Source organism: Lolium rigidum, chromosome 6, assembly GCF_022539505.1.
Source record: "Lolium rigidum isolate FL_2022 chromosome 6, APGP_CSIRO_Lrig_0.1, whole genome shotgun sequence".
NCBI classification, from domain to species: Eukaryota; Viridiplantae; Streptophyta; class Magnoliopsida; order Poales; family Poaceae; genus Lolium; species Lolium rigidum.
Genome location: NC_061513.1, coordinates 146,037,930 through 146,060,692, shown reverse-complemented (window position 1 = coordinate 146,060,692; position 22,763 = coordinate 146,037,930). Strand labels below are relative to the sequence as shown.

Here is a 22,763-nt window from a genome sequence, read left to right as displayed (position 1 = left end):
CTTCAAGCCAACCTTCAGCCCGCTACGGATCCCTCATGATTTCGTCAGATGGTTCGGAGAAATCCCTTCGAACATCATCGCCACCACCAACACAGGCTGCTACTGAGGATGACTACGGTGATGGAAGGCGATGACGCATACATCGACCAGGGGTGGGCGGCCTTCGCCGTCGCTCATCAGCTGTAGATAGGCCAGTTCCTCGTCTTCCAGAAGGTGTCCACCTTCTAGTACAATATGGTCATCTTCGACTACACCTGCACTGAGGTGATGACCATGTGTCGTTACCATGGCGACGCCACTAGGTGTGTCGTCTTCCAAAGTCATATCTGAAGCTCCTGGTGTGTGTGTACTTGCTGTTCCAGTCGTCCTATGATCATGTATGGTGTGTCCTGAACAATGATCATCCTCTGTCCTGAACTATGATCGTCATGTGTCCTTAACTAGAAACGTGTTTCAACTATTATCACTGCTAAGTTTGTCTGAACTGTGAACTGTGTTCTTCCTTGTGTTGTTTGATCGATGGTAACCTCACCACCGAAGGTAAGAGGTAAGCAGAAGCAGTTTCTCGGTTGCAACCAAACAACAGCGGCATCGTTCTGGGCAGCTACGAGGCCTCAAAACTGACCTACCAAACGGGCAGAGCCCAAATCTCCACGGGGACGAAAAAACTCTATGCAGGCCACCAAACAACGTGGCTTTTATGGCACATGGCCCGTCTGCAACGCGCAGGGGACTCCTTCCCGTTGCGCCAGTGGTGCAGGAAAGTGATGCAGCCTACCAAACGCGCCCTAACTGGGCAGCCGTCCTCCGTTTTGCGTCCCGCGGAGGTCATTTGCCGGCCGAACGGGGGCCGTCTCAAAACCGGTCATTTGGCTCACATCATTTTTTTCTAATAAACACGTTTCCGCCCAACAATGACGCAACTACTTCATCATAAAACGCAGCGAGGTCATCACTCTCCTCGTCTAAATCTCCGCTAGTCCATAGTCTCGGAGATACAAAAAAGCAGGTTCGGCCGCATTATGCTAGCCCTGGGATCCGCCGCGGGGGAAGGCGTCTCCTCCGTCGTTGTTGGTGTAGTGCTTGTAGTTGTCGCCATTGGTGGAGTGCTCATCGCCGTGGTGTATTGCTCGTCGCCGGTGCCCTTTCATGGAAGATCATGGCATGTTGCTCGTTGTACCAAGCCCTCGTCTCGGCATCCATGGTGTACTAGTGTCGGCTATCAGAAGGGCCAAGTCTAGTGGCGGAGCTAGTCCAGAATTTGAGGGGTGGAGGGAGGGGGGCAAAAGAGAGAGTATGTAAAGTTTGGGGGGCAAACAACTCTATTTCTTCTCATCTAGGTCTGTAATTTTTTTCCAAAAATAATGCAAAGTTTGGGGGCGGTGGCCACCTCTGGCTTGCACATAGCTCCGCCAGTAGCCAATTCCTTCTCCCGCTTCTTCACCGCGACGTTGCCTTTGAGTGAGCCGATCTTCACTTCTTGTTTCTCCAACATCGTCGACCACCTCGCATCGGTTTTTTCCTCCATCGCAGTCGCGGCTGTCGGCGTCGACGATACGCTTCTCGATAGAAGATTGCAACCGGTCTCTCCTTCACCGCCTTGTTCCCAATGGGACGTCCCTCTGCGGCGGCCGGTACCGACACGGCAGAATCGAACCTGCCCTCCGTGTTTCCCCAACATCGTCCACCATTGGGCGTTTGTCCAGTTTGGTGGGCATTCCTTCGACTGTCGCGTCTTCTTCACCTTCGTCGGTGGTGCGGCTTCATCAGCAAGACGCAGACCATTGAATTTCCTCGGTGGCATGACGTCGCAAGCGATGCGGCGAGGGGGGCGCAGCGGTGAGGGAAATGTCGGGAATTGTGGCGGCGGGGCGGGAAAATGGGGGAAAAGAGAGGGAAATGTTGGGAGTATTCTCCCTCTCATGCCGACAACACTAGCCCACACCGTTTTTTGCTTCCGTTGGTGGGATACTAAGGGATTATTCTCTCGTTATTACAAAACTCAAATGCTTTGCACCCGCGGCGATCCAAAGGTTGGTCTGATCCTTGATGATTTGAAGTAAGATGGTTGGAGGCGCCAACTTATTGTTGAAGACTCTTGCATTAAGAGCGTTTTATTAGGGTTTAACGCCAGGTTTCCGTTCTCGTCCGAGCAAACATGCTTTACAATTATTAATCGTATACATCGGACGTATACTCTTTTATATTGAATTGATGAGCCGCCAGTTCACCAAAAAGTTCGAACTGTTAGAGAAGGGCTCTGGCTAAATTTTGGATTAATAGTGCGGTTGCCCAGGTCTTAAACTTGTGGCCTCAAAGCTCTAATAGTACCATATTAAATTGATGAGCACCGAAAATACCAAACGTTAGAGAGAGGTTGGTTAATATATACATTTCAACACTTTAGCACCTTTATCATCTTCCCAGAAAATCTAGCCAGCAGTTGTCATCTTTTGTTTCTCTTTGCCTGATCCGAAGCAACTCACTTTGACGTACGAACCTTTAAATCTGTGTTGCTTTCTCCATATATACGGTCACGGAGGTTGCATCGCATATGTTAGGCTACAAATCCACTGACGTCGAAAAACTCCTTCACCAAGCAACCAAAGAAAAGGAAAACACGACTGCGTACGCTCTGTCGCTCGATCTTCATAGGCGAAATCTCTCCCAAAAAATAATTGCTCCGAGTGCTAAAATGCGGCGGACAAGATTACACGTCGCTCGTACCTCGTAGTAGGAAGAAGCACGCCGGCGATACGCGCGCGGGTCGCTAGCCTGGCTAGGTACGTGGCAACTGGCAAGTGTATGTTTTTCGATAAAGCTGGCAAGTGTATGTATCAGTTGAATGGATTAATTTTGCATTATTGCGCGCATCATTGAGGCGAGATCGACGACATGTGTGTGGCAGCACGTACACGGATTCGAGTCGACGAATGGTCGAATGGGTAGTTTCAGACTTTCAGTAGTGCGCGATGTGTTTGCCTGCATAAATTTTAGCGCGTTACTGTCAGTCTAATTACGCTGACAAGCCTCGTTTCTCATTGTTCACATCCCTTTCTCGTTGTAAGCAATCATAACGCAAATCATGCATGCGTGACGGCAAGATTTCATCAATGTACTGGTCCGGTTATCTCTTCAGAATCCACGTGTTCTAGAAACGTCTGAAGGTTTTACGACCATGTATTGTCTCCCATATCTTCATTGTGGGTTTGGATGAGAGTTGAGACATTGCGGAGCCACCAGCCGGCAGGGATCCGCAAGAAACCACGGCAGGCCCACATACTTAGCAAAGAAGGAATGAGATCATGCTGGGAAAGCACCAACCCAGCATCGGCGCGCCACTAACCTAGAAAGGTGAAAGCACTTGATCGAGTTGTCCCCTAGCCATTAGAGGAGTGGTGGTGCTGCCATTCTGATCGAGAATACAGTGGAAGGAAATGGCACCAATCTGCACCGGCAACCGCAAGCAGACGACGCCCGCATGGGGAAGCCGGGATGCGTAACAAATGACACCGGCCGTGTATGTTCCTTGCTGAGCATATCATCTCCAAACCAGGCCGACCGCTGCTTTTCTAAGAGAAGAATTTTCGTTTTCAGGGCGTGATGTGTTGCCTGCGTAAATTTTAACACGTTACTGTCAGTCTAATTACGCTAGCAAGCCTCGTTTCTCATTATTCACATGCATCATCATAACGCATATCATGATGCGTGACGGCAAGATTTCATTCCGGCGGTATAACTCTTCAGAATCCACATGTTCTAGAAAAGTCTGAAGGTTTTACGATCATGTATTGTCTACCATATGTTCATTGTGGGTCTGCTCGCAGGGACGAGAGTTGAGACATTGCCGACTTGCCGAGCCACCAGCCATTTAGCATGGACAGATCCACCATGGGTCATCGATGTGCAGATGAACGCCCAAATATTTCTCAAAAAATTGCTTACACATAATGTATATTGTTCATGTATCACTTATGGTATTTCTATGTACGACTAGTTCGCATTTTCTCTTCTAAATTGGGACTAAATCTTGAATTAGCAAATACTCCCCATCCACAAGTAAGTGTACTTTAGCTTTTGTTCTAAGTCAATCCTACTAAATTTGTCAGACTTTATAGGAAAATATAATATCATTTATGACACTAAATTAGTATAGTGAGATCCATTTTAATGTGTAGTTCCATAATCTATCACATTGATGTCATATGTTCTTAAATTTTCTCTATGAAGTTAGTTAAAATTTTAGAAGTCTGACTTACAACCAAAGTTAGATATTAAACTTATTTGTAGATAGAGGAAGTAGTTCATACGGTAACGAAATGTGACCCAACAAGCAGGCCCAAATCGAGAACCAACCCAACGCTAGGCGGTCCCCCTAGCTCCAATGTCGCTCGCGCCGGGCTAAGCAGAGAAGGGAAATAAGAAAGCCGATGGGCCGATAGCGGTAGGGGCGGAGGGATGCCGTGCGGCTTCGAAGCTATGATAGATCATATTGCCGTATTGTAATTTTCTTTTGGTTTTTACATGTTTTTAAACCTTTTGAGATGTTGTTGCTATAATGGTCGATTTGTACTTTTAATGGGGTGAAGGCATGTGCCATTTTTTTAATTTTTCACCTTCATGTTTTCTAATATGATTGAAATTTGAACACCCAAAGTTAAATTTCTAGATCGGTCCCATTAGAGGAATGGTGGCGCTGCCATTATTCTGATCGAGAATACATAGAGTGGAAGAAAATGGCACCAATCTGCACTGGCAAGTGCAAGCAGACGACGCCCGCATGGGAAAGCCTGGATGCGTGCCAAATGACACCGGCCGTGTCTGTTCCTTGGTGAGCATGGAATCTCCAAACCAAGGCCGACCGCTGCCTTTTTAGGAGAAGAATTTTCGTTTTCAGTGCGAATGGATCCCTGGGCGTCCCAGCACTCCTCCTGTTGCCGTTGCCTGCTGTCCATACACGGTCTGCTATGGATAGGCTCGCCGACGTGGATCCCATGCTAATTGCTAGGACGATATCTGCATGCTGCTACTCAGACTTCTCTGTCGCCGTCGTTCCGCCTTTTCTTTTCTTCACTGGGGCGAGCCGCTGTCGAAATCGCCGTGCCTCTCCGTTACTCCAATTGTATATTTATTATTACGGGTTTTGACTGACGTTGATCTCCGGTCTTAGGGTTTGGGTACTAGGCTACTAGCTAGTGTGTTCCTACTGCTGTACGTCTACCGGCCACTGTCAATTCTCGGGTTATTTTCCATTTTTTGTATAGGGTACGTCAGAGAATCTCAAGATTGTTTACGAGTATCCGGCTGAACCAATGAGCTACGGAGTGGATACACTACTTGCTCACTTCGCTGGGCGCGACGAGTCACCAGACTCGTCATGACAATCAATCACTGCACCCAATTCTCAATCAGTAACAACACTAGTAGATAGTCTACATGTATATAGAAATATTTCCTGACATACAAGCACTGTGTCTGTGGGGCTCCTGCAATTATACAAACAGTAATTGTTCCTTTCTGCTTTAAAGGTGGTGACAAAGACTCCACGAATCAATCCATTTCTAATGGCGGGAAAGTGACCGTTGCATAGTATTAAGTCTTTCCCATTGGATCTTGAACAACTGTGGAAGTGGGCGTCCATCTTGGGTCCATCCTGAGGTCCAACTACAGCAGCAGACATTGCATAGACCGTAAGCTGCAGGCACGGTTGTGAGGCTCGATCTACAGTAGTTCTAGCAAAAGAGTGCTCGAGTAAGTAAACTAACGCTGTATGACTGCAAGCCTTAGCTGTGATGCATACAAAGGGAATCCTAAGTGCTGCTACAAAATCATTTGTATTAATCACGTATGGATGGTACCGCACTGCTTCCCCACACTCCCCCTGTTGCTCTATGTTATGGTTTTATCAGCGAATGTGATCGTCAAGTGGATAGTGCCATGCATCTCGGCCACCATGAGCTCACGCATGCTGCATGCGAAGGGTGCCAGTCACGTGATTGATTATTCTGCGTTGAGGTGATAATCGTGTGAAGTCTATTGCAAATGTTAAACCCCTCTTGTCGGGTATGTTGAGCATGAGAGTCATAGTGTGAACTCTCATATCTTGGCAAGTGAAAGTTCTTTCTAGTGTGTTTACCACACCGCCAGGTGCACACACAAAACACATGAACCTCCCCCGCTACAGTAGGGAGAAGCGTATTTGTGAACCAAGCCAGGAGATCCACCTCGCTCGTCGTCGGATCGTCGATCCCCTGACCTCTGGCGGCCGCTCCGGCGGCGGGAGGGTGGGGAATTGTCAATCCACGACATGTATATAGTGTAGGTTTCTCTAGGTGGCCCGCCGGCAGCACGGAGGAGGAGGTGGTGCGGTCAGCGCGGCGTTTTGTGGAGAAGCTCACCCTCTCCGGCGGCGGCGCTCTCAGGAGCTCTGCAATCGAGTCTTCTCCTTCCCCGAGCTCTAGGGTTTCTGGATCAGTCGAGCACGTCTTCCCCTCTCTGGTGCTAGCGTGGCGGTAGGGACAGATCATGATGAAGCAGAAGAAGGAGGTGATATGGAGCCTTGCGATGGAGATGATGGCATATAGTGTAGGTTCTTAGGATCCGACGACCGGTGACTTCCCGTCCGCGAAGGGGTTGCATCTGTACCAAGCCATCGTGGGATGCAGTGGCGGCGGCGCGCCATCGGAGGCATCGGGGTCGTCTTCAACATCGGGGTCTGGAGAACTTGTTTGTAATTTTATTTTTTTGATGGACCTGGCTGTAAGTACGAGGCTTTAATATATCACATGTTTTTTCCCTGCAAAAAAAAACACATGAAGACGTTGTGCTTATATTGTCAGGGAGCTCGCAATCCAAATGTGTGACGAAGCTTGGTCCGCCGGGCGTTTGCATCGTTAGACATTGAGAAAAGAGGAGGTAAGTTTGCAAAACCACTTTTAAACTTGGCGCGTACCCGAGAAAAACCATTTTCCGAGAAAAACATTTCAAAATGTCAAAAAAATGTAAACAAAAATTTGGCGCGTAATGTCGATATTATATGTATGCACGCCAAGTTTTGCGAAAAAAATGTTTTGTGTCCAGTATAAAAAAAGATAAAGAAATTTTGCTTGAAAAGATTTTTTAAGCACCAATTTTTGTCCTTTTTGAACACGACACACAAAAAATGGTTTTCCGCGAAACAACTTTATAAGCACATATAATGTCGAAATGTACATGTCCATTTTTGGTTCAGATTTTTTAACATTTTTAACTAAGTTTAAAAGTTATTTCATAAAATGGGAGTATATGCTTCCGGGTGCAAAAACGCCTCGTCCAAGTAAGTTCACTATATCTGGAAGAGAGATCTGCAACATAGATACAATACTTAATGTAGGATCTTCGAAAATTTTCAAAGTTGACTATATGAAAATCAAAATAAGTGAACTTACACGATTCAAACTTTACTAACCAATCAGCATCACTCCGGTTTCTCCACTCCACTTGCGATCACTGTAGGTACGTGTAGCACGAAAGAGCAATGCTACACGTACGGACTACTTTTACAAAATTCACTTACGGACTCACAGCAGCAGGCTAGCAATCAGAGCGCGATCCGATTTTTCAGCAAGGGCAGGGAGACACAGCCAATCAACCCGCACCACGTGTGTCCGTAACCAGTCCGTAGCATAACCAGTCCGTAAGTCTAGTATTATTGAGCACGAAAAGGGAGGCCACAATGATTTTGAAACTAGGAAGGGCCAACTACTCCATCGGATCAACATGGCCTAACATGAGCGGCAGAAGCATGTATGGGACCCCTTGGACTCACTACATCTTAAATTATCATACGGAAATTATTGGGAGTTCCTTTAAGTACATCAGGCTAAGATCTCTTTGAGCAACTGCATTATTGAAAGGAAGATTCCACCGGTTCCTACAACTAATATATTGCATACAAAATGCATAAGGTCCCTATAGAGGTGATCCAACGTTTGGAGCTGACTTGGGTCAATAGCTTGATCGATCACGGATCACATATTAGTAATTTAGTATTTAAATAATGTACTCGCAGACAAACATGCTATGTGCCGCCTTTTTTGTTGCTTTTAAAAAATGATAATGTACATGTTATTTTGTTGGTATTTAATTTTATTCTTTTGCAAATTGTTGGTGTTTAATGTTGGTCCGTTGAGACACAACCCATAGTTGGATGGTTAGGAGGGTAGTGCCACCCAAGCCTATCAAAGTTTAAATTCTAGATTTGAGGCTTTAAATTTGATGTCACATAAGAGCAAGTACAATAATGCTTAGTTAGCAGGCTACAAATATTTAAATATAGTACTTATGCTTAGTTGGAGGGGAGAGACGAAAAGAGAGAATGAAAGTGAGCTCTCATGTAAGAGCCAGCTCTAGCATGTGCTCCTAAGCATATTATGAGACTAAAAGATGGGTCGTGTATTGATAAAGTAGTGCATTTTAGAACCAACTATTGTACATGCTAGCTATATGTTGGCTATAGTTGACAAACTAGCAACTCTCTATACTATTAAATTTGCTCTAGAGGCAGAATATTCTTTAGGCGACGTTCTTGTCGACGGCTAAACGCGCATGTGGTGGCTTCGTCAATTTCAATACATGCCAGATCCGTTTCTTGGTCTCTCGAAGGTTTTCATAGAGGTAGGATGTGTGCCTGCATGCATTCATAGGGGTGAGTGTATGTGCGTATATGTGAACGTCTATAATTGTACTATGTTTTGCAAAAAAAAAATGTTGGTCCGGCTTGCACGTGCTTTCCTGAACATTGCATGGATTATTAAGAGAAGATTGACGCTTATATATTGTGCTTCAACTCTCAAGGTGGTTCACGGTATAGAGCCGGCTTTCGTTCAATCCCCACGGCCTCACTCACGGGTGATGCTCGCACACCAGTACACTGCACGTCAGTACAAAAATTGTATCTTTGAGTCAGCCATTCTGACATGACAAACCTAAATGTAGATACAGCCGTGCCGATCCTGTCACCTGCAAATATCTCTCGTGACCTACCTTTTAGGAAACCATAGCTAGCTCTAGCTGGCTGGTTAAAATTTTGGTCCAAGAGACGGGCAGTAAAAGGAATGTCACACATCAACACAATTACTCGCGTCAAAATCAAATCAAGAGCTCAGTACAGAACCAACCGCACTCGTTCGATCGACGGGCCACCATTGGTCACTAACCAAACAAAATGGGTTGTCCGATGCATTCCAGTTATTTTGCCGTTTGGATCGGATCTCCCCGGCCACGAATGATCGTCTCCGACGAACTCGAAGTACTTGTCGTGCTGTGCTAGCACTCCGACTCCACAAATGAGACCTAGCGTGCGGGCGGTGCAGACCCAACACGACAGCCCTGCCCCTGCTATGGTGTCTGCGCCCACGACCTTGGCCCCTGGGACCCGCCATGGAGTGTGTGAGGAGAAGGTGGATGGAGAGAAGATGGAATGATGTCGCTAGGGTTGGGGATTGTGGAGGTAGTTAGGGTTGCTTGAGGGGACATTTTATACACCAGACATGGGCGGAGAGAGCATCCAAATAACGGGTGTACACACTTGTCTAAAAAGTATAGTTTAGTCATGTTTTCTAATTTATTTAATGTAGATTGCTCTATATATCTGAACTATACACATCTATTCAAGCTTTTCTCAAAAATAATGGGTGTACATTTGTACACCCATGTCCTCATGTACCTCCGCCCATGACGCCAGAGCTAGCCTAGAGGGTGGTGCCGTGCATTAGTGTCAGCACCCATTGCTAGGCATGGGAAACATGCATCGGTGCGCGGTCATTAATTTTACTTGGCAGGATTTGGAAGTGACACCGCCCAGCGCCGCGCAGAAGACGAAGCGAACAAGGTCGCTGCTAGGTGAGCCCAAGATAGAGGGGAGCGGTCACGCGCAGCGTCCGGATAGATGCATCGCAATCCAAATATGAGCCATGCTTGCATCTCGGCGGACCGTTCGATCACTATGCGTCGATCCGCTGGGCTGACAACAAATCCAAATTTTCACCGCACGGATGCTAACGGTCACTCTGCGTTCGTTTACGTCGAGCCGCTGAAGGAGCGCTTACCACCAAAAACCCAACAGCAGCTACCATTCTACCCGACTAAGCGTAGAACCGGCCAAGTCAGCCTTCTCCGAGCTCCACCTGCGCTGCACCGAGACACAACGCGCTGTCCTTCCTGGCTCCCGCCGTCGCAGTCGAACCGAAGAGCAACGAGCTAGCAGACGCCGAAGTGGAACCTGGAACAGATAAAACGACCGCGGCAGCTAGCCAGCCAGCTACCGGCTAGCGGATGGGCTCTCGTCCGTCTTCTTCCCCCAATTTGCGCAAGTGGCCGCGCCCTCGTCCAACTTCCAAGCCGCCGTCGTCCTCGGCGGGCTTCGCTGTATCTAGCTAGCCGGCGACATCGCGCGGCTCTCGTCGGTCTCACCGCACGGCGCGCCGGGGAGGGTCGCCGTCTCGCCTGGCGTCGCCCGCGGATCAACGGCGAGCGCAACGCAACGCAACGTTTTTAAAAAGGAGCACGACAGGATGGGGACACCGTCAGTCGAGCAGCTCGTGTCCCGGCCGTAGCACGAACCGACGGTGAAGGCGCGGCGGGGGCAGGGCAGCAGATGGGGACGTCGCCTTTCCAGTAAAAGCGACAGCTCGTCCGCCCGGCTTGTCCGGTTCCTGGCTGCGCATGTGACATGTACCGGGAGCGGAGCTCGATCGGGGTTCGGGGAAGCAGGTGATCAACCTCAACCGGATGGATGCCAGTCTCCAGGCCCCAGCTAGTTGATGAAAACAGGTGGTGTGAGCTGGTGGCCGACTTTCTTCAGCAAATCCGGCCTGCACGGGCCAACGGTTCCTGTAAAATGAAAAGCCATCTACAGTAGGTAAAGAAAATCCCAACGGGATCTTCATCAAGAATGCATGCGCGCAGGAGACGACACCTCGGGTACACGTTGGACACAATTTCTCCAACGCAAACGCAAGGTATTGGTTTGTGAAGATTGACCGCCGTTTTCACTTGTTGCGGGCAACGACAGTTGTCGAGCTAACGTGCAGCCATGAAATTTCTTGCAGATATCATAGTATGACCAACGCATGCCTTGTGTTAGATCTAGGAGAGCGACCGCGTGGTTACTTTCGTGGACAATATAGGATAAAACCGCCGACCCGGACGTTTGGAACCTGGGTGCGCGCGCACCCGTTTACGAAAAGTTTAAAAAATGTTATTTAAAAGTTTTCAAAAAAATGTGAAGTAAATTTTTGCATGTACATATTATGTTGATACTTACTCGTGTGAGTTTTTACGAAAAAATACCATTGTGTGTGGCATGCATAAAAATGACAAAATGTCCAAATGAGAATAGTGAATAGGAATTTGTACTATTCACAGGAATAGGAATTTATATTTTGTCATTTTTGTGTAGGTCACACACAATGGTATTTTTTCGTGAAAACACACACGAGTAAGTATCAACATAATATATACATGCAAAAATTTACTTCACATTTTCTTGAAACTTTTAAATAGCATTTTTTTGAACTTTTCGTAAATGGGTGCGCGCGCACCCAGGTTCCATTCACCATTTTCGATAAAACCGCACCTTAATCTAGTAGCTTCTGAACAGAGGAAAGGAATGCCATGCGCAAATATATTAACACGACTAACACCCACTGAATACAATACTGCTTGCTTAAACACAGAGACAATATCCACCTCGCACTGACGCAAGATGAACAGCACAGAGCGAAATCTCAGGAATTATACAAAAAAAATATCAGCGATTTCCTAGTCTAGATTGGACTTATATAGTCGAAAATACAAACATTTGTGTCAAACTCTGACAAATTCGTTGGGTCCAATTAATTTTATGGTCAATTCTTTCAAGAAGCAAGTCCCACCAACATATATAGACAAGTTTGCACGCAACGATGACGTCGAATTAAATTTGTGAATGTGATGCATGCTGCTGCACGTCATACATCTGTATACACAGGTTGAGGTGCAAAAACAAATTCTGGTCGTCGACCTACATGTGGTTAGCCACGTACACACTATTGATACCACGTGTCTTTTTTTTATTAACTGTAGTAGTGCGAAAATCAAAAAAATTGGCATGAATGCAAGTGAAAAAAAAGATGATGCAAAACATATATAAAGTACATGAATAGTAATTTCGGTAGAATTTGTGAAAATTATTATTGATCCTACAAAAATGAGTTTGGAAAATAGGCTGCAAAGGACATTGAAATTCATGCATAATGAGGACTATGAGAAGACAATCCAGAGAAATCTAGTGCAACCATTCTTTTGGTCCAAAGGGCATGCATATGAAGAATTAATAAGAGTCAGTGCTGTATAAAAGAATATATATGTAATATTGCAGTTTATGGAGGGTCTAGATGATTTTATATTTCAAGAATATTTTCAATATTCAGTGATTTGAACTATGTTAAGAGCATCATTGGATTGTAGGAAAAGGCTTACAAGACACATGGATTGTATGCTGCGAAATATGTTGGAGCAGTACAAAACAATCCCTCGTAAATTCTTTGACAAAGAGGTTTAGGTGACCCATAGAAACAATATACGAATTTCGAGAACAAAGGTCATTTCTTTACCAATCCTAAAACCCAAAAACCTTTCATAGGTATTTTTCCTTGAGGTTTATTGTGCCAGTAGATGTCCTAATTATCTTTTCAAGGTATACGACTTCTATGTGCTTAGAGAATAAAATTGTGTAAATGTGTTGCTGTCAATTATATAGTACAATAGTACATGATACTAATGCAACGATAAACATGTCTTGAAAATTATAAGACAGCTATGTGCTTTGAGCGTACCTTGTGTAAATGTGTTGTTGTCATATGAAGTACACCAGTACATGATAATAATAATAATAATAATAATAATAATAATAATACAACGAATTTACATGCCTTGGAAATAAATGAAAATACTTGTTGATTTATACTCTAAGCTAAAATATAACTTTCAACGGTCCAAGAAAACAAGCTCTAGCGCGTGTGAATATTTGCACAATTAGATGGAAATGCAAGTTTGTCCACGCAGCTACATATATAGGAAAGAGATAAATTCAAACAAAAGAAACCACTAGAACTTGAATGTAGCTATCGTATGGGGGCAATAATTCTTTAAATGATTGGTTCCTCATAATGGAAGAACATTAAATTCTTAATTATTCATAGTTAAATAGAAAAAGACCACTCGTAAAGGCTTGATATATCTAGCCCATATGTCTATCGCCATGAGCTAGGAAGCACTAAAAAAATTGAATGGTGTTGCTATTCAAGAGAGACAATAATTCTCTGAATGATTTGTCCTCATGATTGACTAGTGTTAAATTCCGTGTTATCCGTGAAGAGCCGATAGATATTGCCACGCAGACTTTCCGGAAGAGGTAAAACAATTGTGCCCGTGTGGATGACTGTCACTTGTGTTGATGTCAACATGAATGCAAGCTAAGTTTGAAAATGTCCGTTTGCAAATGATAGTTATATGAGGGTGAAGAAACAAAGCTAGTCTCCCTGGCAAATAAATTGGCGCAGCCATGTAGTACTATGTTCAATACAAGTGTGCCCAAATTAAATTGCGCTGAATCTTTTTTGCCATCTGGATAAAGCTTCAATTCAAAGCATTTTGTTAGGCCAAATATGAGCTGATGATGGGTATGTATATGATTACAAGGAGGATCGTACGGGCGAGGCAATGTGAATTTTGGGAAATTAAAGAACGGAAACAAAATGCTACCTACAGAGTACAGACACACTCTCATGATTAAACCCCGCATGGCACATTATTTGCCACTCACGTGGGCGAGCTTCGGGTAGAGAGACAGAGCAGATGCCTTATCCAGTTATCCACACATATTTTCTTGAGACGGAAGAAATCCAGATCCACCAACCCGATAATTGCGATATCTTATCGTATCATCGCGGCGCGGCGCACGCACGAACGAAACTTCCGACCGCAAATCGCGTCCTTATATTTTTTTCAGCTACTATAGTACAGTAAACCAAAAGAGATTTCGCTAGGCGCGGCGCACGCACGAACAAAAACCACTGCTACTTGCGTTCCACGCACATGCCCATGTGGCCGGCCGGCCACAAAGGAACGGCGACGGCGAGATGAAAGGAAATGCGTGAAAAATCAGCTTTGCCGGGCTAGCGATTCGTCGTGGTCGCACCGGCCAAACCAAACTCCTACGTCGAGCGCCAACCCAAACCCAGATGAAAAGGCACACCACTTAGCACCGAAGAAAAGTACGACGAAAGAGGGGACAGAGATTTGTTGCATATGGAAACCACTAGTGATCTGTATTTAATTTTTAAAAAGTTAAAAATCATAATTTTAAGTTTTAAAAAAATCTAGAAAAAAGTCATGATGTAGCCGGTAATGTATCTCACAAACGTGCAAAATTTTAGTTGAAAATAATGTGCAGTTTGGGTTACACAAAAAAAAGACAGAATTGTAGATCTAAGCATAGTGTCATTTCTGTGTAGCTCACAATACACAACATTTAAAATTGAAATTTTGCACGTTACTGAGATATATTATTACCTGATTTTATATAAATTGCTAAATTTTCTAATATACCAAGAGCACTTGTGCTTGAGAGCTAAAAATGACTTTTTTTTGGAAGCGAAGCGACCTGGATAGCACGCCACGCCGCCCGAACCAACCCAAAACCCTCTCACATGGGGATGGAGCTGAGCCACCCCGCACCACGGCGCGCGCGGCCGGTAAAATAAAGCTCCCCTTTTTAACGGCCGCTCATGGCGGCGAGAGGCCCCCAGGCCGGTGACCGAACCTGATCGCACGAGGCGGGGACGACACGGAGCGGAGGGAGCTTCCTTGTTTTCCTTTCCCTTTTATCAACACCACCTTTGCCCCACCCGGCCACAAGAACGAACCAACGCCACAACTCACACCAGCCAGAGTCAGACCCACCCCATCGCCTCGCCCCGCCCCGCGAGTTGCTCAGTCGCAGCGAGCCAGGAGGCCACAAGAGCGGGGCGAGCGTTCCGGTTGGGGTCGCAGCCACCCAGCGCTCCTTCCATTGATCCAGAGATCGACCGAGAGATCGATTCATTCCGGGAAGAGAGATCTCTCTTACGCGCGTGCGGGCGGCGGCGGCAAATGCGGGTGGAGGACCGGTGAGGAGGCGGAGGAGCGATGCAGCCGGAGCAGCAGCAGCAGCAGCGGAGGAAGGTGGGTGGGTCTCCCGGTGGTTGTTTCTTGGTTGCGGGGTGGTTGGCTTTCGGCGACGGTGTGCCCGTGTGGGTTGTTGGCCGCGCGCGTTTGGAGATCGGTTGTTGGTCCGGCGGGTTCTTCCAACCTCACAAAGGATTTGGGCACCGGGAGCCGTGGGATTAGGGGAAGAACAAACTCCTCTTCTCAGGAGAATTGTTTGATTTCTGCGCGCATGGTCGTACGGATTTGTTCTCGCCATTCTTTTCCGCGACTTACCTTATCCTTCCGTGGATAATTCCCTATACCTTTGATTTGAGCTTCGGAGCCGCTCCTGTGTTCCATTTCTTTCGCCAAACAGATTCTCTTCCGCTCCTGTTTCTGGATCACAACTTATCTGAATTACCACAAGGTTCTCTCCGCTGGATGCTTTCCTTTCCCGATAACATCTGAAACCTTCTAGGCTCGGGCAACGTCTTCTTCTGCTCCTCTAAAGGAAATCATATTCGCCCCTGACTTTTCCATGTTAGTAGTAGAATACTCATTGCCCCTTAAAGGTAATCAACACCAGAGAGAAAGCACGGAAAAAGGATGATTCAGATGCAACTTAGTAAGAGAGGCGCCACAGACGCAAAATGCCGTATTAGATTCGCTGAGTAGATATGTTTATCTCAAACATCCAATTCTGTGGCCTTCTTCAATTACCGTCCCTTTTCCTGCCAAAAAATAATGGCCAATCATCTTAGTTGCGTTAGTGGATTAGGTTGCCAAGATATTCTATGCCCACTTGGACGGCATATCGATGTGGATGGTTTTGTGCCCAGGAACACATCCTTAAAAAGAGCCATTCTGCTGGGCTTATGTAAGCATTATTTCGCCGCTCGATAAGCCCTGTTTAGCTCATCGCTGGAGACCAAGGAGATTTACACAACACGGACAGGAAGGTGTAGCTACGGTCTTTAAGCTTGGTCCAGGAGTAACGCTGCCCAATTGTGCTTCATCCAGAAGCTAACGGAGTCCAATTAATCACGCTAGAATCCGCTGTGAGTTACTTGAATGCAGATTATGAGCCTGCTGTTTCAGTGATCCCGTTTGGTAGGATCTAGGAGGCGAGCTTGTATACAAAGTTTGACTATTTTATTCAGGATTTGGATAATTTATTTGGAAACCACCCTAGATAAACTTCGTCTTTCTTTTTTTCCAAAATTGTTTCATTTAAAGCTTTCCGTGACAAGTTTTTGGGTTTATCCAAAGAATGATCTGAAATTTGTCTCGCGCTTGACTAAGTTATTATACTTGTAGGCAGGCTGGGCCATCTGACATTAAGCTTAATGCTTGAAGCAGATGTTACTCGGTAAATTGGGCCTTGTTTTCTTTTCATTGTGCCTGTGTTTATTAACTCGGTTCCGTTTGTTGCGCTTTTCAGGGTTCATCGGACATGGACTTCTTCAGTGAATACGGTGATGCTAACCGATACAAAATTCAGGAGGTCATTGGCAAAGGGAGTTACGGTGTCGTTTGTTCAGCTATTGACCAACATACCGGCGACAAGGTGGCAATAAAGAAAATACACAATATCTTTGAGCACTTGTCTGATGCTGCCCGGATCCTCCGTGAGATCAAATTACTCCGGCTATTGAGACATCCTGATATCGTTGAGATTAGGCACATAATGTTACCTCCGTCGAGGAGGGATTTCAAGGATATTTATGTTGTCTTTGAGCTGATGGATACAGACCTCCACCAAGTCATCAAGGCCAATGATGACTTAACCAAGGAGCACCATCAATTCTTTCTATATCAGATGCTTCGTGCACTGAAATACATTCATACCGGTATGCTGCTTTTCTTCTTTCAAATTGAAATCTGAGTTGCTACACAATTCTCCATCACCACGTTATAATCTTTCCCAAGTATCTAGTCGAGGGACAATTCTTTTTGTAATACTCTATCCACAGTTCAGTATTGATGCTTTGTTGTGCTCCATTAGGAGCATACCATTTTGAGTAGTGCACTCACACGTAAATTTCAGTGTAGTGCTAAGTGCTTACTCAATAACCAAGGCCACCATATTTAGGGAAAACTATGCTTTGTCGGGGACAACTTGGGTAGGATCTATGAGATCAATTTTTTAAAAGACAAAAAACATGTTCAGAAATTCTCAAAAAGATCGACAACATATATCTGTGTTATATATGCAACACCAAAAAACTGCTGCTTCAAATTCGACCTTCATTTAGAGAGCCAAAAAAGATAAATTTGGGAATGAATAGTGTGAAATACTATTCACCCCAAGCTGGCACTATTCACAATAGAATTTATCTTTTTTGTTTCTCTAAATGTGGATTGAGTTTTGAGATGAATTTTTTTGGAGTTGTAGATACAGACCATAATTATGTTGTATAATTTTTTCCGATTTTTTCGCATTTTGTAAATATGTTTTTTATGAGCTGATCTTATGATCTCACCTAATGAGGAGATCCTATACAAGTCTCCTCCGTGCTTTGTCCTCAATTAATTATGTACTTGTGTGATAATTTGCCTCCAGATACCAACATTTGGCCTTTGATTGACCTTAATAATATCACCCACTTTCTTTCAAACCTTTTGTTGACAAATGCACACTTACTTGCATTACCTTTGATGTCATCATGATTATTTTCTACTATCCATCATTGAGCCACTATCTCTATCAGCTTAAAAAACCCTCCGTTTCCAGTTTAAAGTGCATGCTCAATTGCTTATTTACTATTGTCTATATTCTAACCGATGTTTATATGATTGCAGCTAATGTTTATCATCGTGATTTGAAGCCAAAGAATATATTAGCAAATGCTAATTGTAAACTCAAAATATGTGATTTTGGTCTAGCACGAGTGGCATTTAATGACACTCCTACGACTGTGTTCTGGACGGTATGTGATTTTGCTGCACTAGAGTCACATACTTGTTATTTGCCAAATTTGATTTGTATTCAAGAATAGAATTTTGTCACTTAATTTTCATCTTATATTCATGATTTTCTGCAGGATTATGTTGCTACTAGGTGGTATAGGGCTCCTGAGCTTTGTGGGTCTTTCTTTACTAAGGTAATTAGTGTGCACATCTCTGTAGTTGTTTGTTAGGATACTGTGTGTGCTACGTTCCTTACAAACATGCCTCATGCGATTCCTGAGCAGGCTATGTTTTTTAATATCGTGTATTATTATTATGTACATAGCAATAAAGAAGAAGATAATCATTTGTCACAACTCACAGCCTGCACAAGGTTTTAAAACGTTACAAACGGGGGAATGATCCCTCCCTTGGCTATACGTTGTTAGATAGGATATGAGACCTATCCCGCTTTTTAGCACGAATAGCACCCCTAAGGGGTCGGTTCAACACCTTGAACTCCTGCCACTGAGCTAGCACTCAGTTCTCAGCATGTACAGGCGCTACAAGCCTGTACAAGGTTTCACTATCGTGTTCCATGTATGGTCTACAGCTTTGCTGTATGATGGATATCATATTTTTATTTTCATGCATTGGCAAGTTTCTTTCTTGTATAAGGCATGTGTCACCACTCACCAGACTGAATTCAAGGTTCATACTACTACTAGATCCTAGATAGTCAGTTGGTCTATGCTAATAAGATGGCAATAAATACCTTATCTCAGCTGCACTCTTTAAAAGTTTTATATGTTAGATTCAGGATGCTAAATCGCTTGTTCTCTGCAGTATTCACCAGCTATCGACATATGGAGCATTGGTTGCATTTTTGCGGAGATTTTAACTGGGAAACCTTTGTTTCCTGGTAAAAATGTAGTTCACCAGTTGGATTTAATGACTGATCTCTTGGGTACGCCGTCGCTGGATACTGTTTCCAGGGTATGCTTTTCCGTTCATGATTCATGATCCAAAGTACATTATCCATAAATGTCAAGCATCGTTAATCCCTTTGCAACTGCAGATTCGGAATGAGAAGGCTAGGAGGTACTTGAGTAGTATGAGAAAAAAACAGCCAGTATCTTTTTCTGAGAGGTTCCCTAAAGCAGATCCTGCTGCACTCAAACTTATGCAGCGGCTTTTATCATTTGACCCCAAGGATAGACCAACGGCGGAAGAGGTAAATGTTTCCACATAAAATTTGACTAAAACCTAGGTGTTAAAAACTTAGTCATTCTAATATTCTTTGTTCGATTATCATAATCAGGCTTTAGCTGATCCATATTTTAAAGGCCTTGGGAAGGTAGAGAGGGAACCATCCTGCCAGCCAATAACGAAACTGGAGTTTGAGTTTGAACGGAAAAAGGTTACCAAAGAGGACGTAAAGGAGCTTATATTCCGGGAGATATTGGAGTATCATCCTCAACTTCTCAAGGATTACATCAATGGAACTGAAAAACCGAACTTCCTATATCCAAGGTTGTTAGCATAAGACATCTAATTTTTTATAACCTGCTATCCCACCTCACCATTTTTGCATGCCAATTTTCATAACTGATCCAATTTTGGTTGTGTTGTGCCTATGTTATTGCGAAGTGCTGTTGACAATTTCCGGAGGCAATTTGCCAACTTGGAGGAAAATGGAGGGAAGGGAGGAGCAGTTGTTTCATCAGACAGGAAGCATGTTTCGCTCCCCAGGTAACAAGAACCTTGACGGTTTTTCTTTCCACTGCAAATATTTCACTAATAGTATATGCCGCCATGCTCTGCTTTTTCTGTTTTAAAAAGAGATTCCATTAATATAACTAAATGAATAGCTATATTCGCGTAGTTAAAAGATTGTTCTTCGGTGATTTCATGGTACTACGGAATCACTTTAGATGAAAAAAAATGGTATGGTAGTCAGGAATTTCAATACATGTTTGATGATTTGGGGTGATAATAATGACATAGAGTGCCCAAATTTGTTGCTGACATTACTTTGCAATTTGCAGGACGACTACAGTACATTCTACACCAATTCCTCCGAAAGACCAAAAGCCTTCCCAAGTTCCCCAAAGAATTCCAGCAGGTAATAGTTTCTTCTAAGTAGATGTCTAGTGTTTTATTCTTCGAGTAGTACCAATATGATATAACCTCTTTCCTGCGAAATTTTGCAGGTAGACCAGGAAGAGTGGTTGGTCCGGTAATACCATATGAGAATTCAAGCGCTATGGATCCGTACAGTCAACGAAGGGTGGCGAGGAATCCAGTGCTTCCTGCAGCTGCGACCAATTTATCAGCATACGCCTACCACCGAAAGTCAGACAGTTCAGAGAGGGAGTTACAGCAGGAGCTTGAAAAAGACCGCATGCAGTACCAGCCTTTGCAGCGTTTCATGGATGCGAAGATGGTCTCTCCCGACTTGAGGTCTACCTCCTATTACATTCCAAAGGGTGCTCCAAAAGGTGATGTAGCAGAAAGGGCTGCGTTGCAGCCTAACATGATGCAGGGAATTGCCCCGTTTAACGGCATTGCTGCAGTCGGAGGTAGCTACAGTAAGGTCAGTGCTGCCCAGTACGGAGTCTCAAGGATGTACTAGTGCAGTGGCTATTTCCAAAATGCTTGCTTACCTGAAGTAATAACGTGGAAGAATCGAAATGCTTCCAAAGTTGCCCCATGGGCCAAAGATTCAGACAGTGGATCGATGATCTCTGATCGAGGAGGAAGTTGATGTCTGCTAAAGAAAAGAAAAAACGAAGATTCTGCATGGACAACATCCTGCCTGTTGATCTGGCTGCCAAATAATGGAATGACATGGGCTATTTGCTGCCAAGGGGGAGGCTGGGGTGAGAAGATGATGGGTGTCTATGTACTCTGAAAGAAAGGAAACACGTGGGAATAATGAAAATGGTGACTTCTGTACATAAATAACTTGATTTTTCCTTAGTGCTACTGCCAGAGACAGCCGTCAGTTTTGTTTTAGATTTGTGCACCGTGATCTTTTTCCTTGGTTTGAAGCAGTTATGCTTCTGTAGGAATTCAGTGCTGTAATACTTACTTAGTATGTTTAGATCTGTAACAGAATAATACAACCAAACTTTAGTAAGATCGAATGGTAGTGAACTGTTAGTTTTGTGGGCTGTTGGCTGAACCCCGTGTCTCTGACAATAATTGCTACTCCCATTTATTTTCCAACATACAGATATGTACTACTTTGACCATGATTTTCACTCATAACATGGCTAAAGAATTAGTAGTAATACGATATATGGCATGAAGGTACTTTACAAGACAAACACAACCATGCTATTTTTACATGCCCGATCTATATCTTTAGAGTGTGTCAGTGGTCAAAGTGTTAAAACGTTGGATAAGACTTGAAAGGAGGGAGTATATGAGATACGTGCATGGTTTTTCAGTATTAACAGCAACGTGCTCATAGAACTACGAATCCATTTAGTGCTAGTGGTTTCTGAGTTGAGATTTTCTTGCTAAGAATTTTTACATGTATTTGCATGCTGTTGTGGTTGCAAGCGTTTGCCTGAGATTAGGTCACAGGCTTTGTGGTTCATGGTTGATCTATGGCATAGTGACTGACAGAAAAATTTCAGAGCAGATGCTTGATGTTCATGTACTATATGCTTGTTGTGTTGCTTTATATGGCAAGACGCGAGAGCTTAAGTGTGTCCTTGCTGTATGTGACTGATCTGTGCCATATTTCCGCAGATTACCAGAGTATATATGCTCAATGGTTTGCTTTTGGTGTATGTGCTTTCTTTGGCACGAAATTTGACACAAGTCCCTTGGTTCTTACGATTTTTTCTTCCTGGTTAGAGTTTATATTTGATAGCAAATTCATAAGCGTGTACAGATGAAACATGACAAGACCCCTGAAAGCAAATTGTATGCATTTACCTCTCGGAGTTTTTCTTTTGTCAGATGTGTTCATCTAAATTGTCTGGTAATTTTGAAAAATCGTTGCATGTTTTATACTATGAATACAAGTGAGGGCAGGTTCAGTTGGTTAAAGAGGCATTATGCGTACAGGAGAAGGAATTAGAATTTATGTCTCATGTGGTGTAACATTAATAGTGGGATCGATTATGTTCCTTTAGCTTTGTGGCGTGCACTACCATTTGAACTGGGTGTTAACTTTACTTGATTGTATTATTTCTACATTTTGTCATGCATTCTATTTCTATGGTTGTCCGGTTTATGTTCATCTTGTTATATATATGAATATTGCATTTCTACATTTCATTTTTTTGGATGGGCACGAGAGTTGCAGTGATGATGAACATAAACTATGTACTCTGATGGTTCCTATAATAATTCAGCAAATATGTTAGCATGCTCATTCTTTGACGCCATTATGAATTTGCTTGTTGCTTGCCTTTTTGAAATGTTTCTGTATGGTTAATGGCAAGTGTGCCATCAAGAAGTCAGCAGTCCAAAAAAATACTTTTGTAATTAGAAGTAGTTGTTACGGAGGGTTTGAAATAGAGAGAATGTGAACACTATTACTTCAAGTTTGTAATTAGAAAGATGACTAATCATAGGAGATGGAAGAATCAACCAAACAAACTACAGTGCCCTCGTGCAGGCAACCATACAATGTCCTTATTTTT

General features: G+C 44.0%; 1 protein-coding gene across 2 annotated transcripts; it reads left to right on the top strand.

Moving 5' to 3' along the window:
- Window positions 1-14,881: 14,881 nt before the first annotated feature.
- On the top strand, window positions 14,882-21,286 carry LOC124663468 (mitogen-activated protein kinase 8). Of its 2 annotated transcripts, none has more exons than XM_047201166.1 (10): window positions 14,882-15,246; window positions 16,652-17,060; window positions 18,013-18,140; window positions 18,255-18,314; window positions 18,946-19,095; window positions 19,178-19,333; window positions 19,421-19,632; window positions 19,750-19,851; window positions 20,148-20,224; window positions 20,313-21,286. In XM_047201166.1, exons 1-10 carry the CDS (start codon window positions 15,211-15,213, stop codon window positions 20,732-20,734), a joined length of 1,752 nt encoding a protein of 583 aa, XP_047057122.1. In that variant the 5' UTR covers window positions 14,882-15,210; the 3' UTR covers window positions 20,735-21,286. The 2 variants fall into 2 exon arrangements, with proteins under 2 accessions (XP_047057122.1, XP_047057123.1); XM_047201167.1 differs by lacking the exon at window positions 14,882-15,246 and adding an exon at window positions 16,153-16,268.
- Window positions 21,287-22,763: the final 1,477 nt, after the last annotated feature.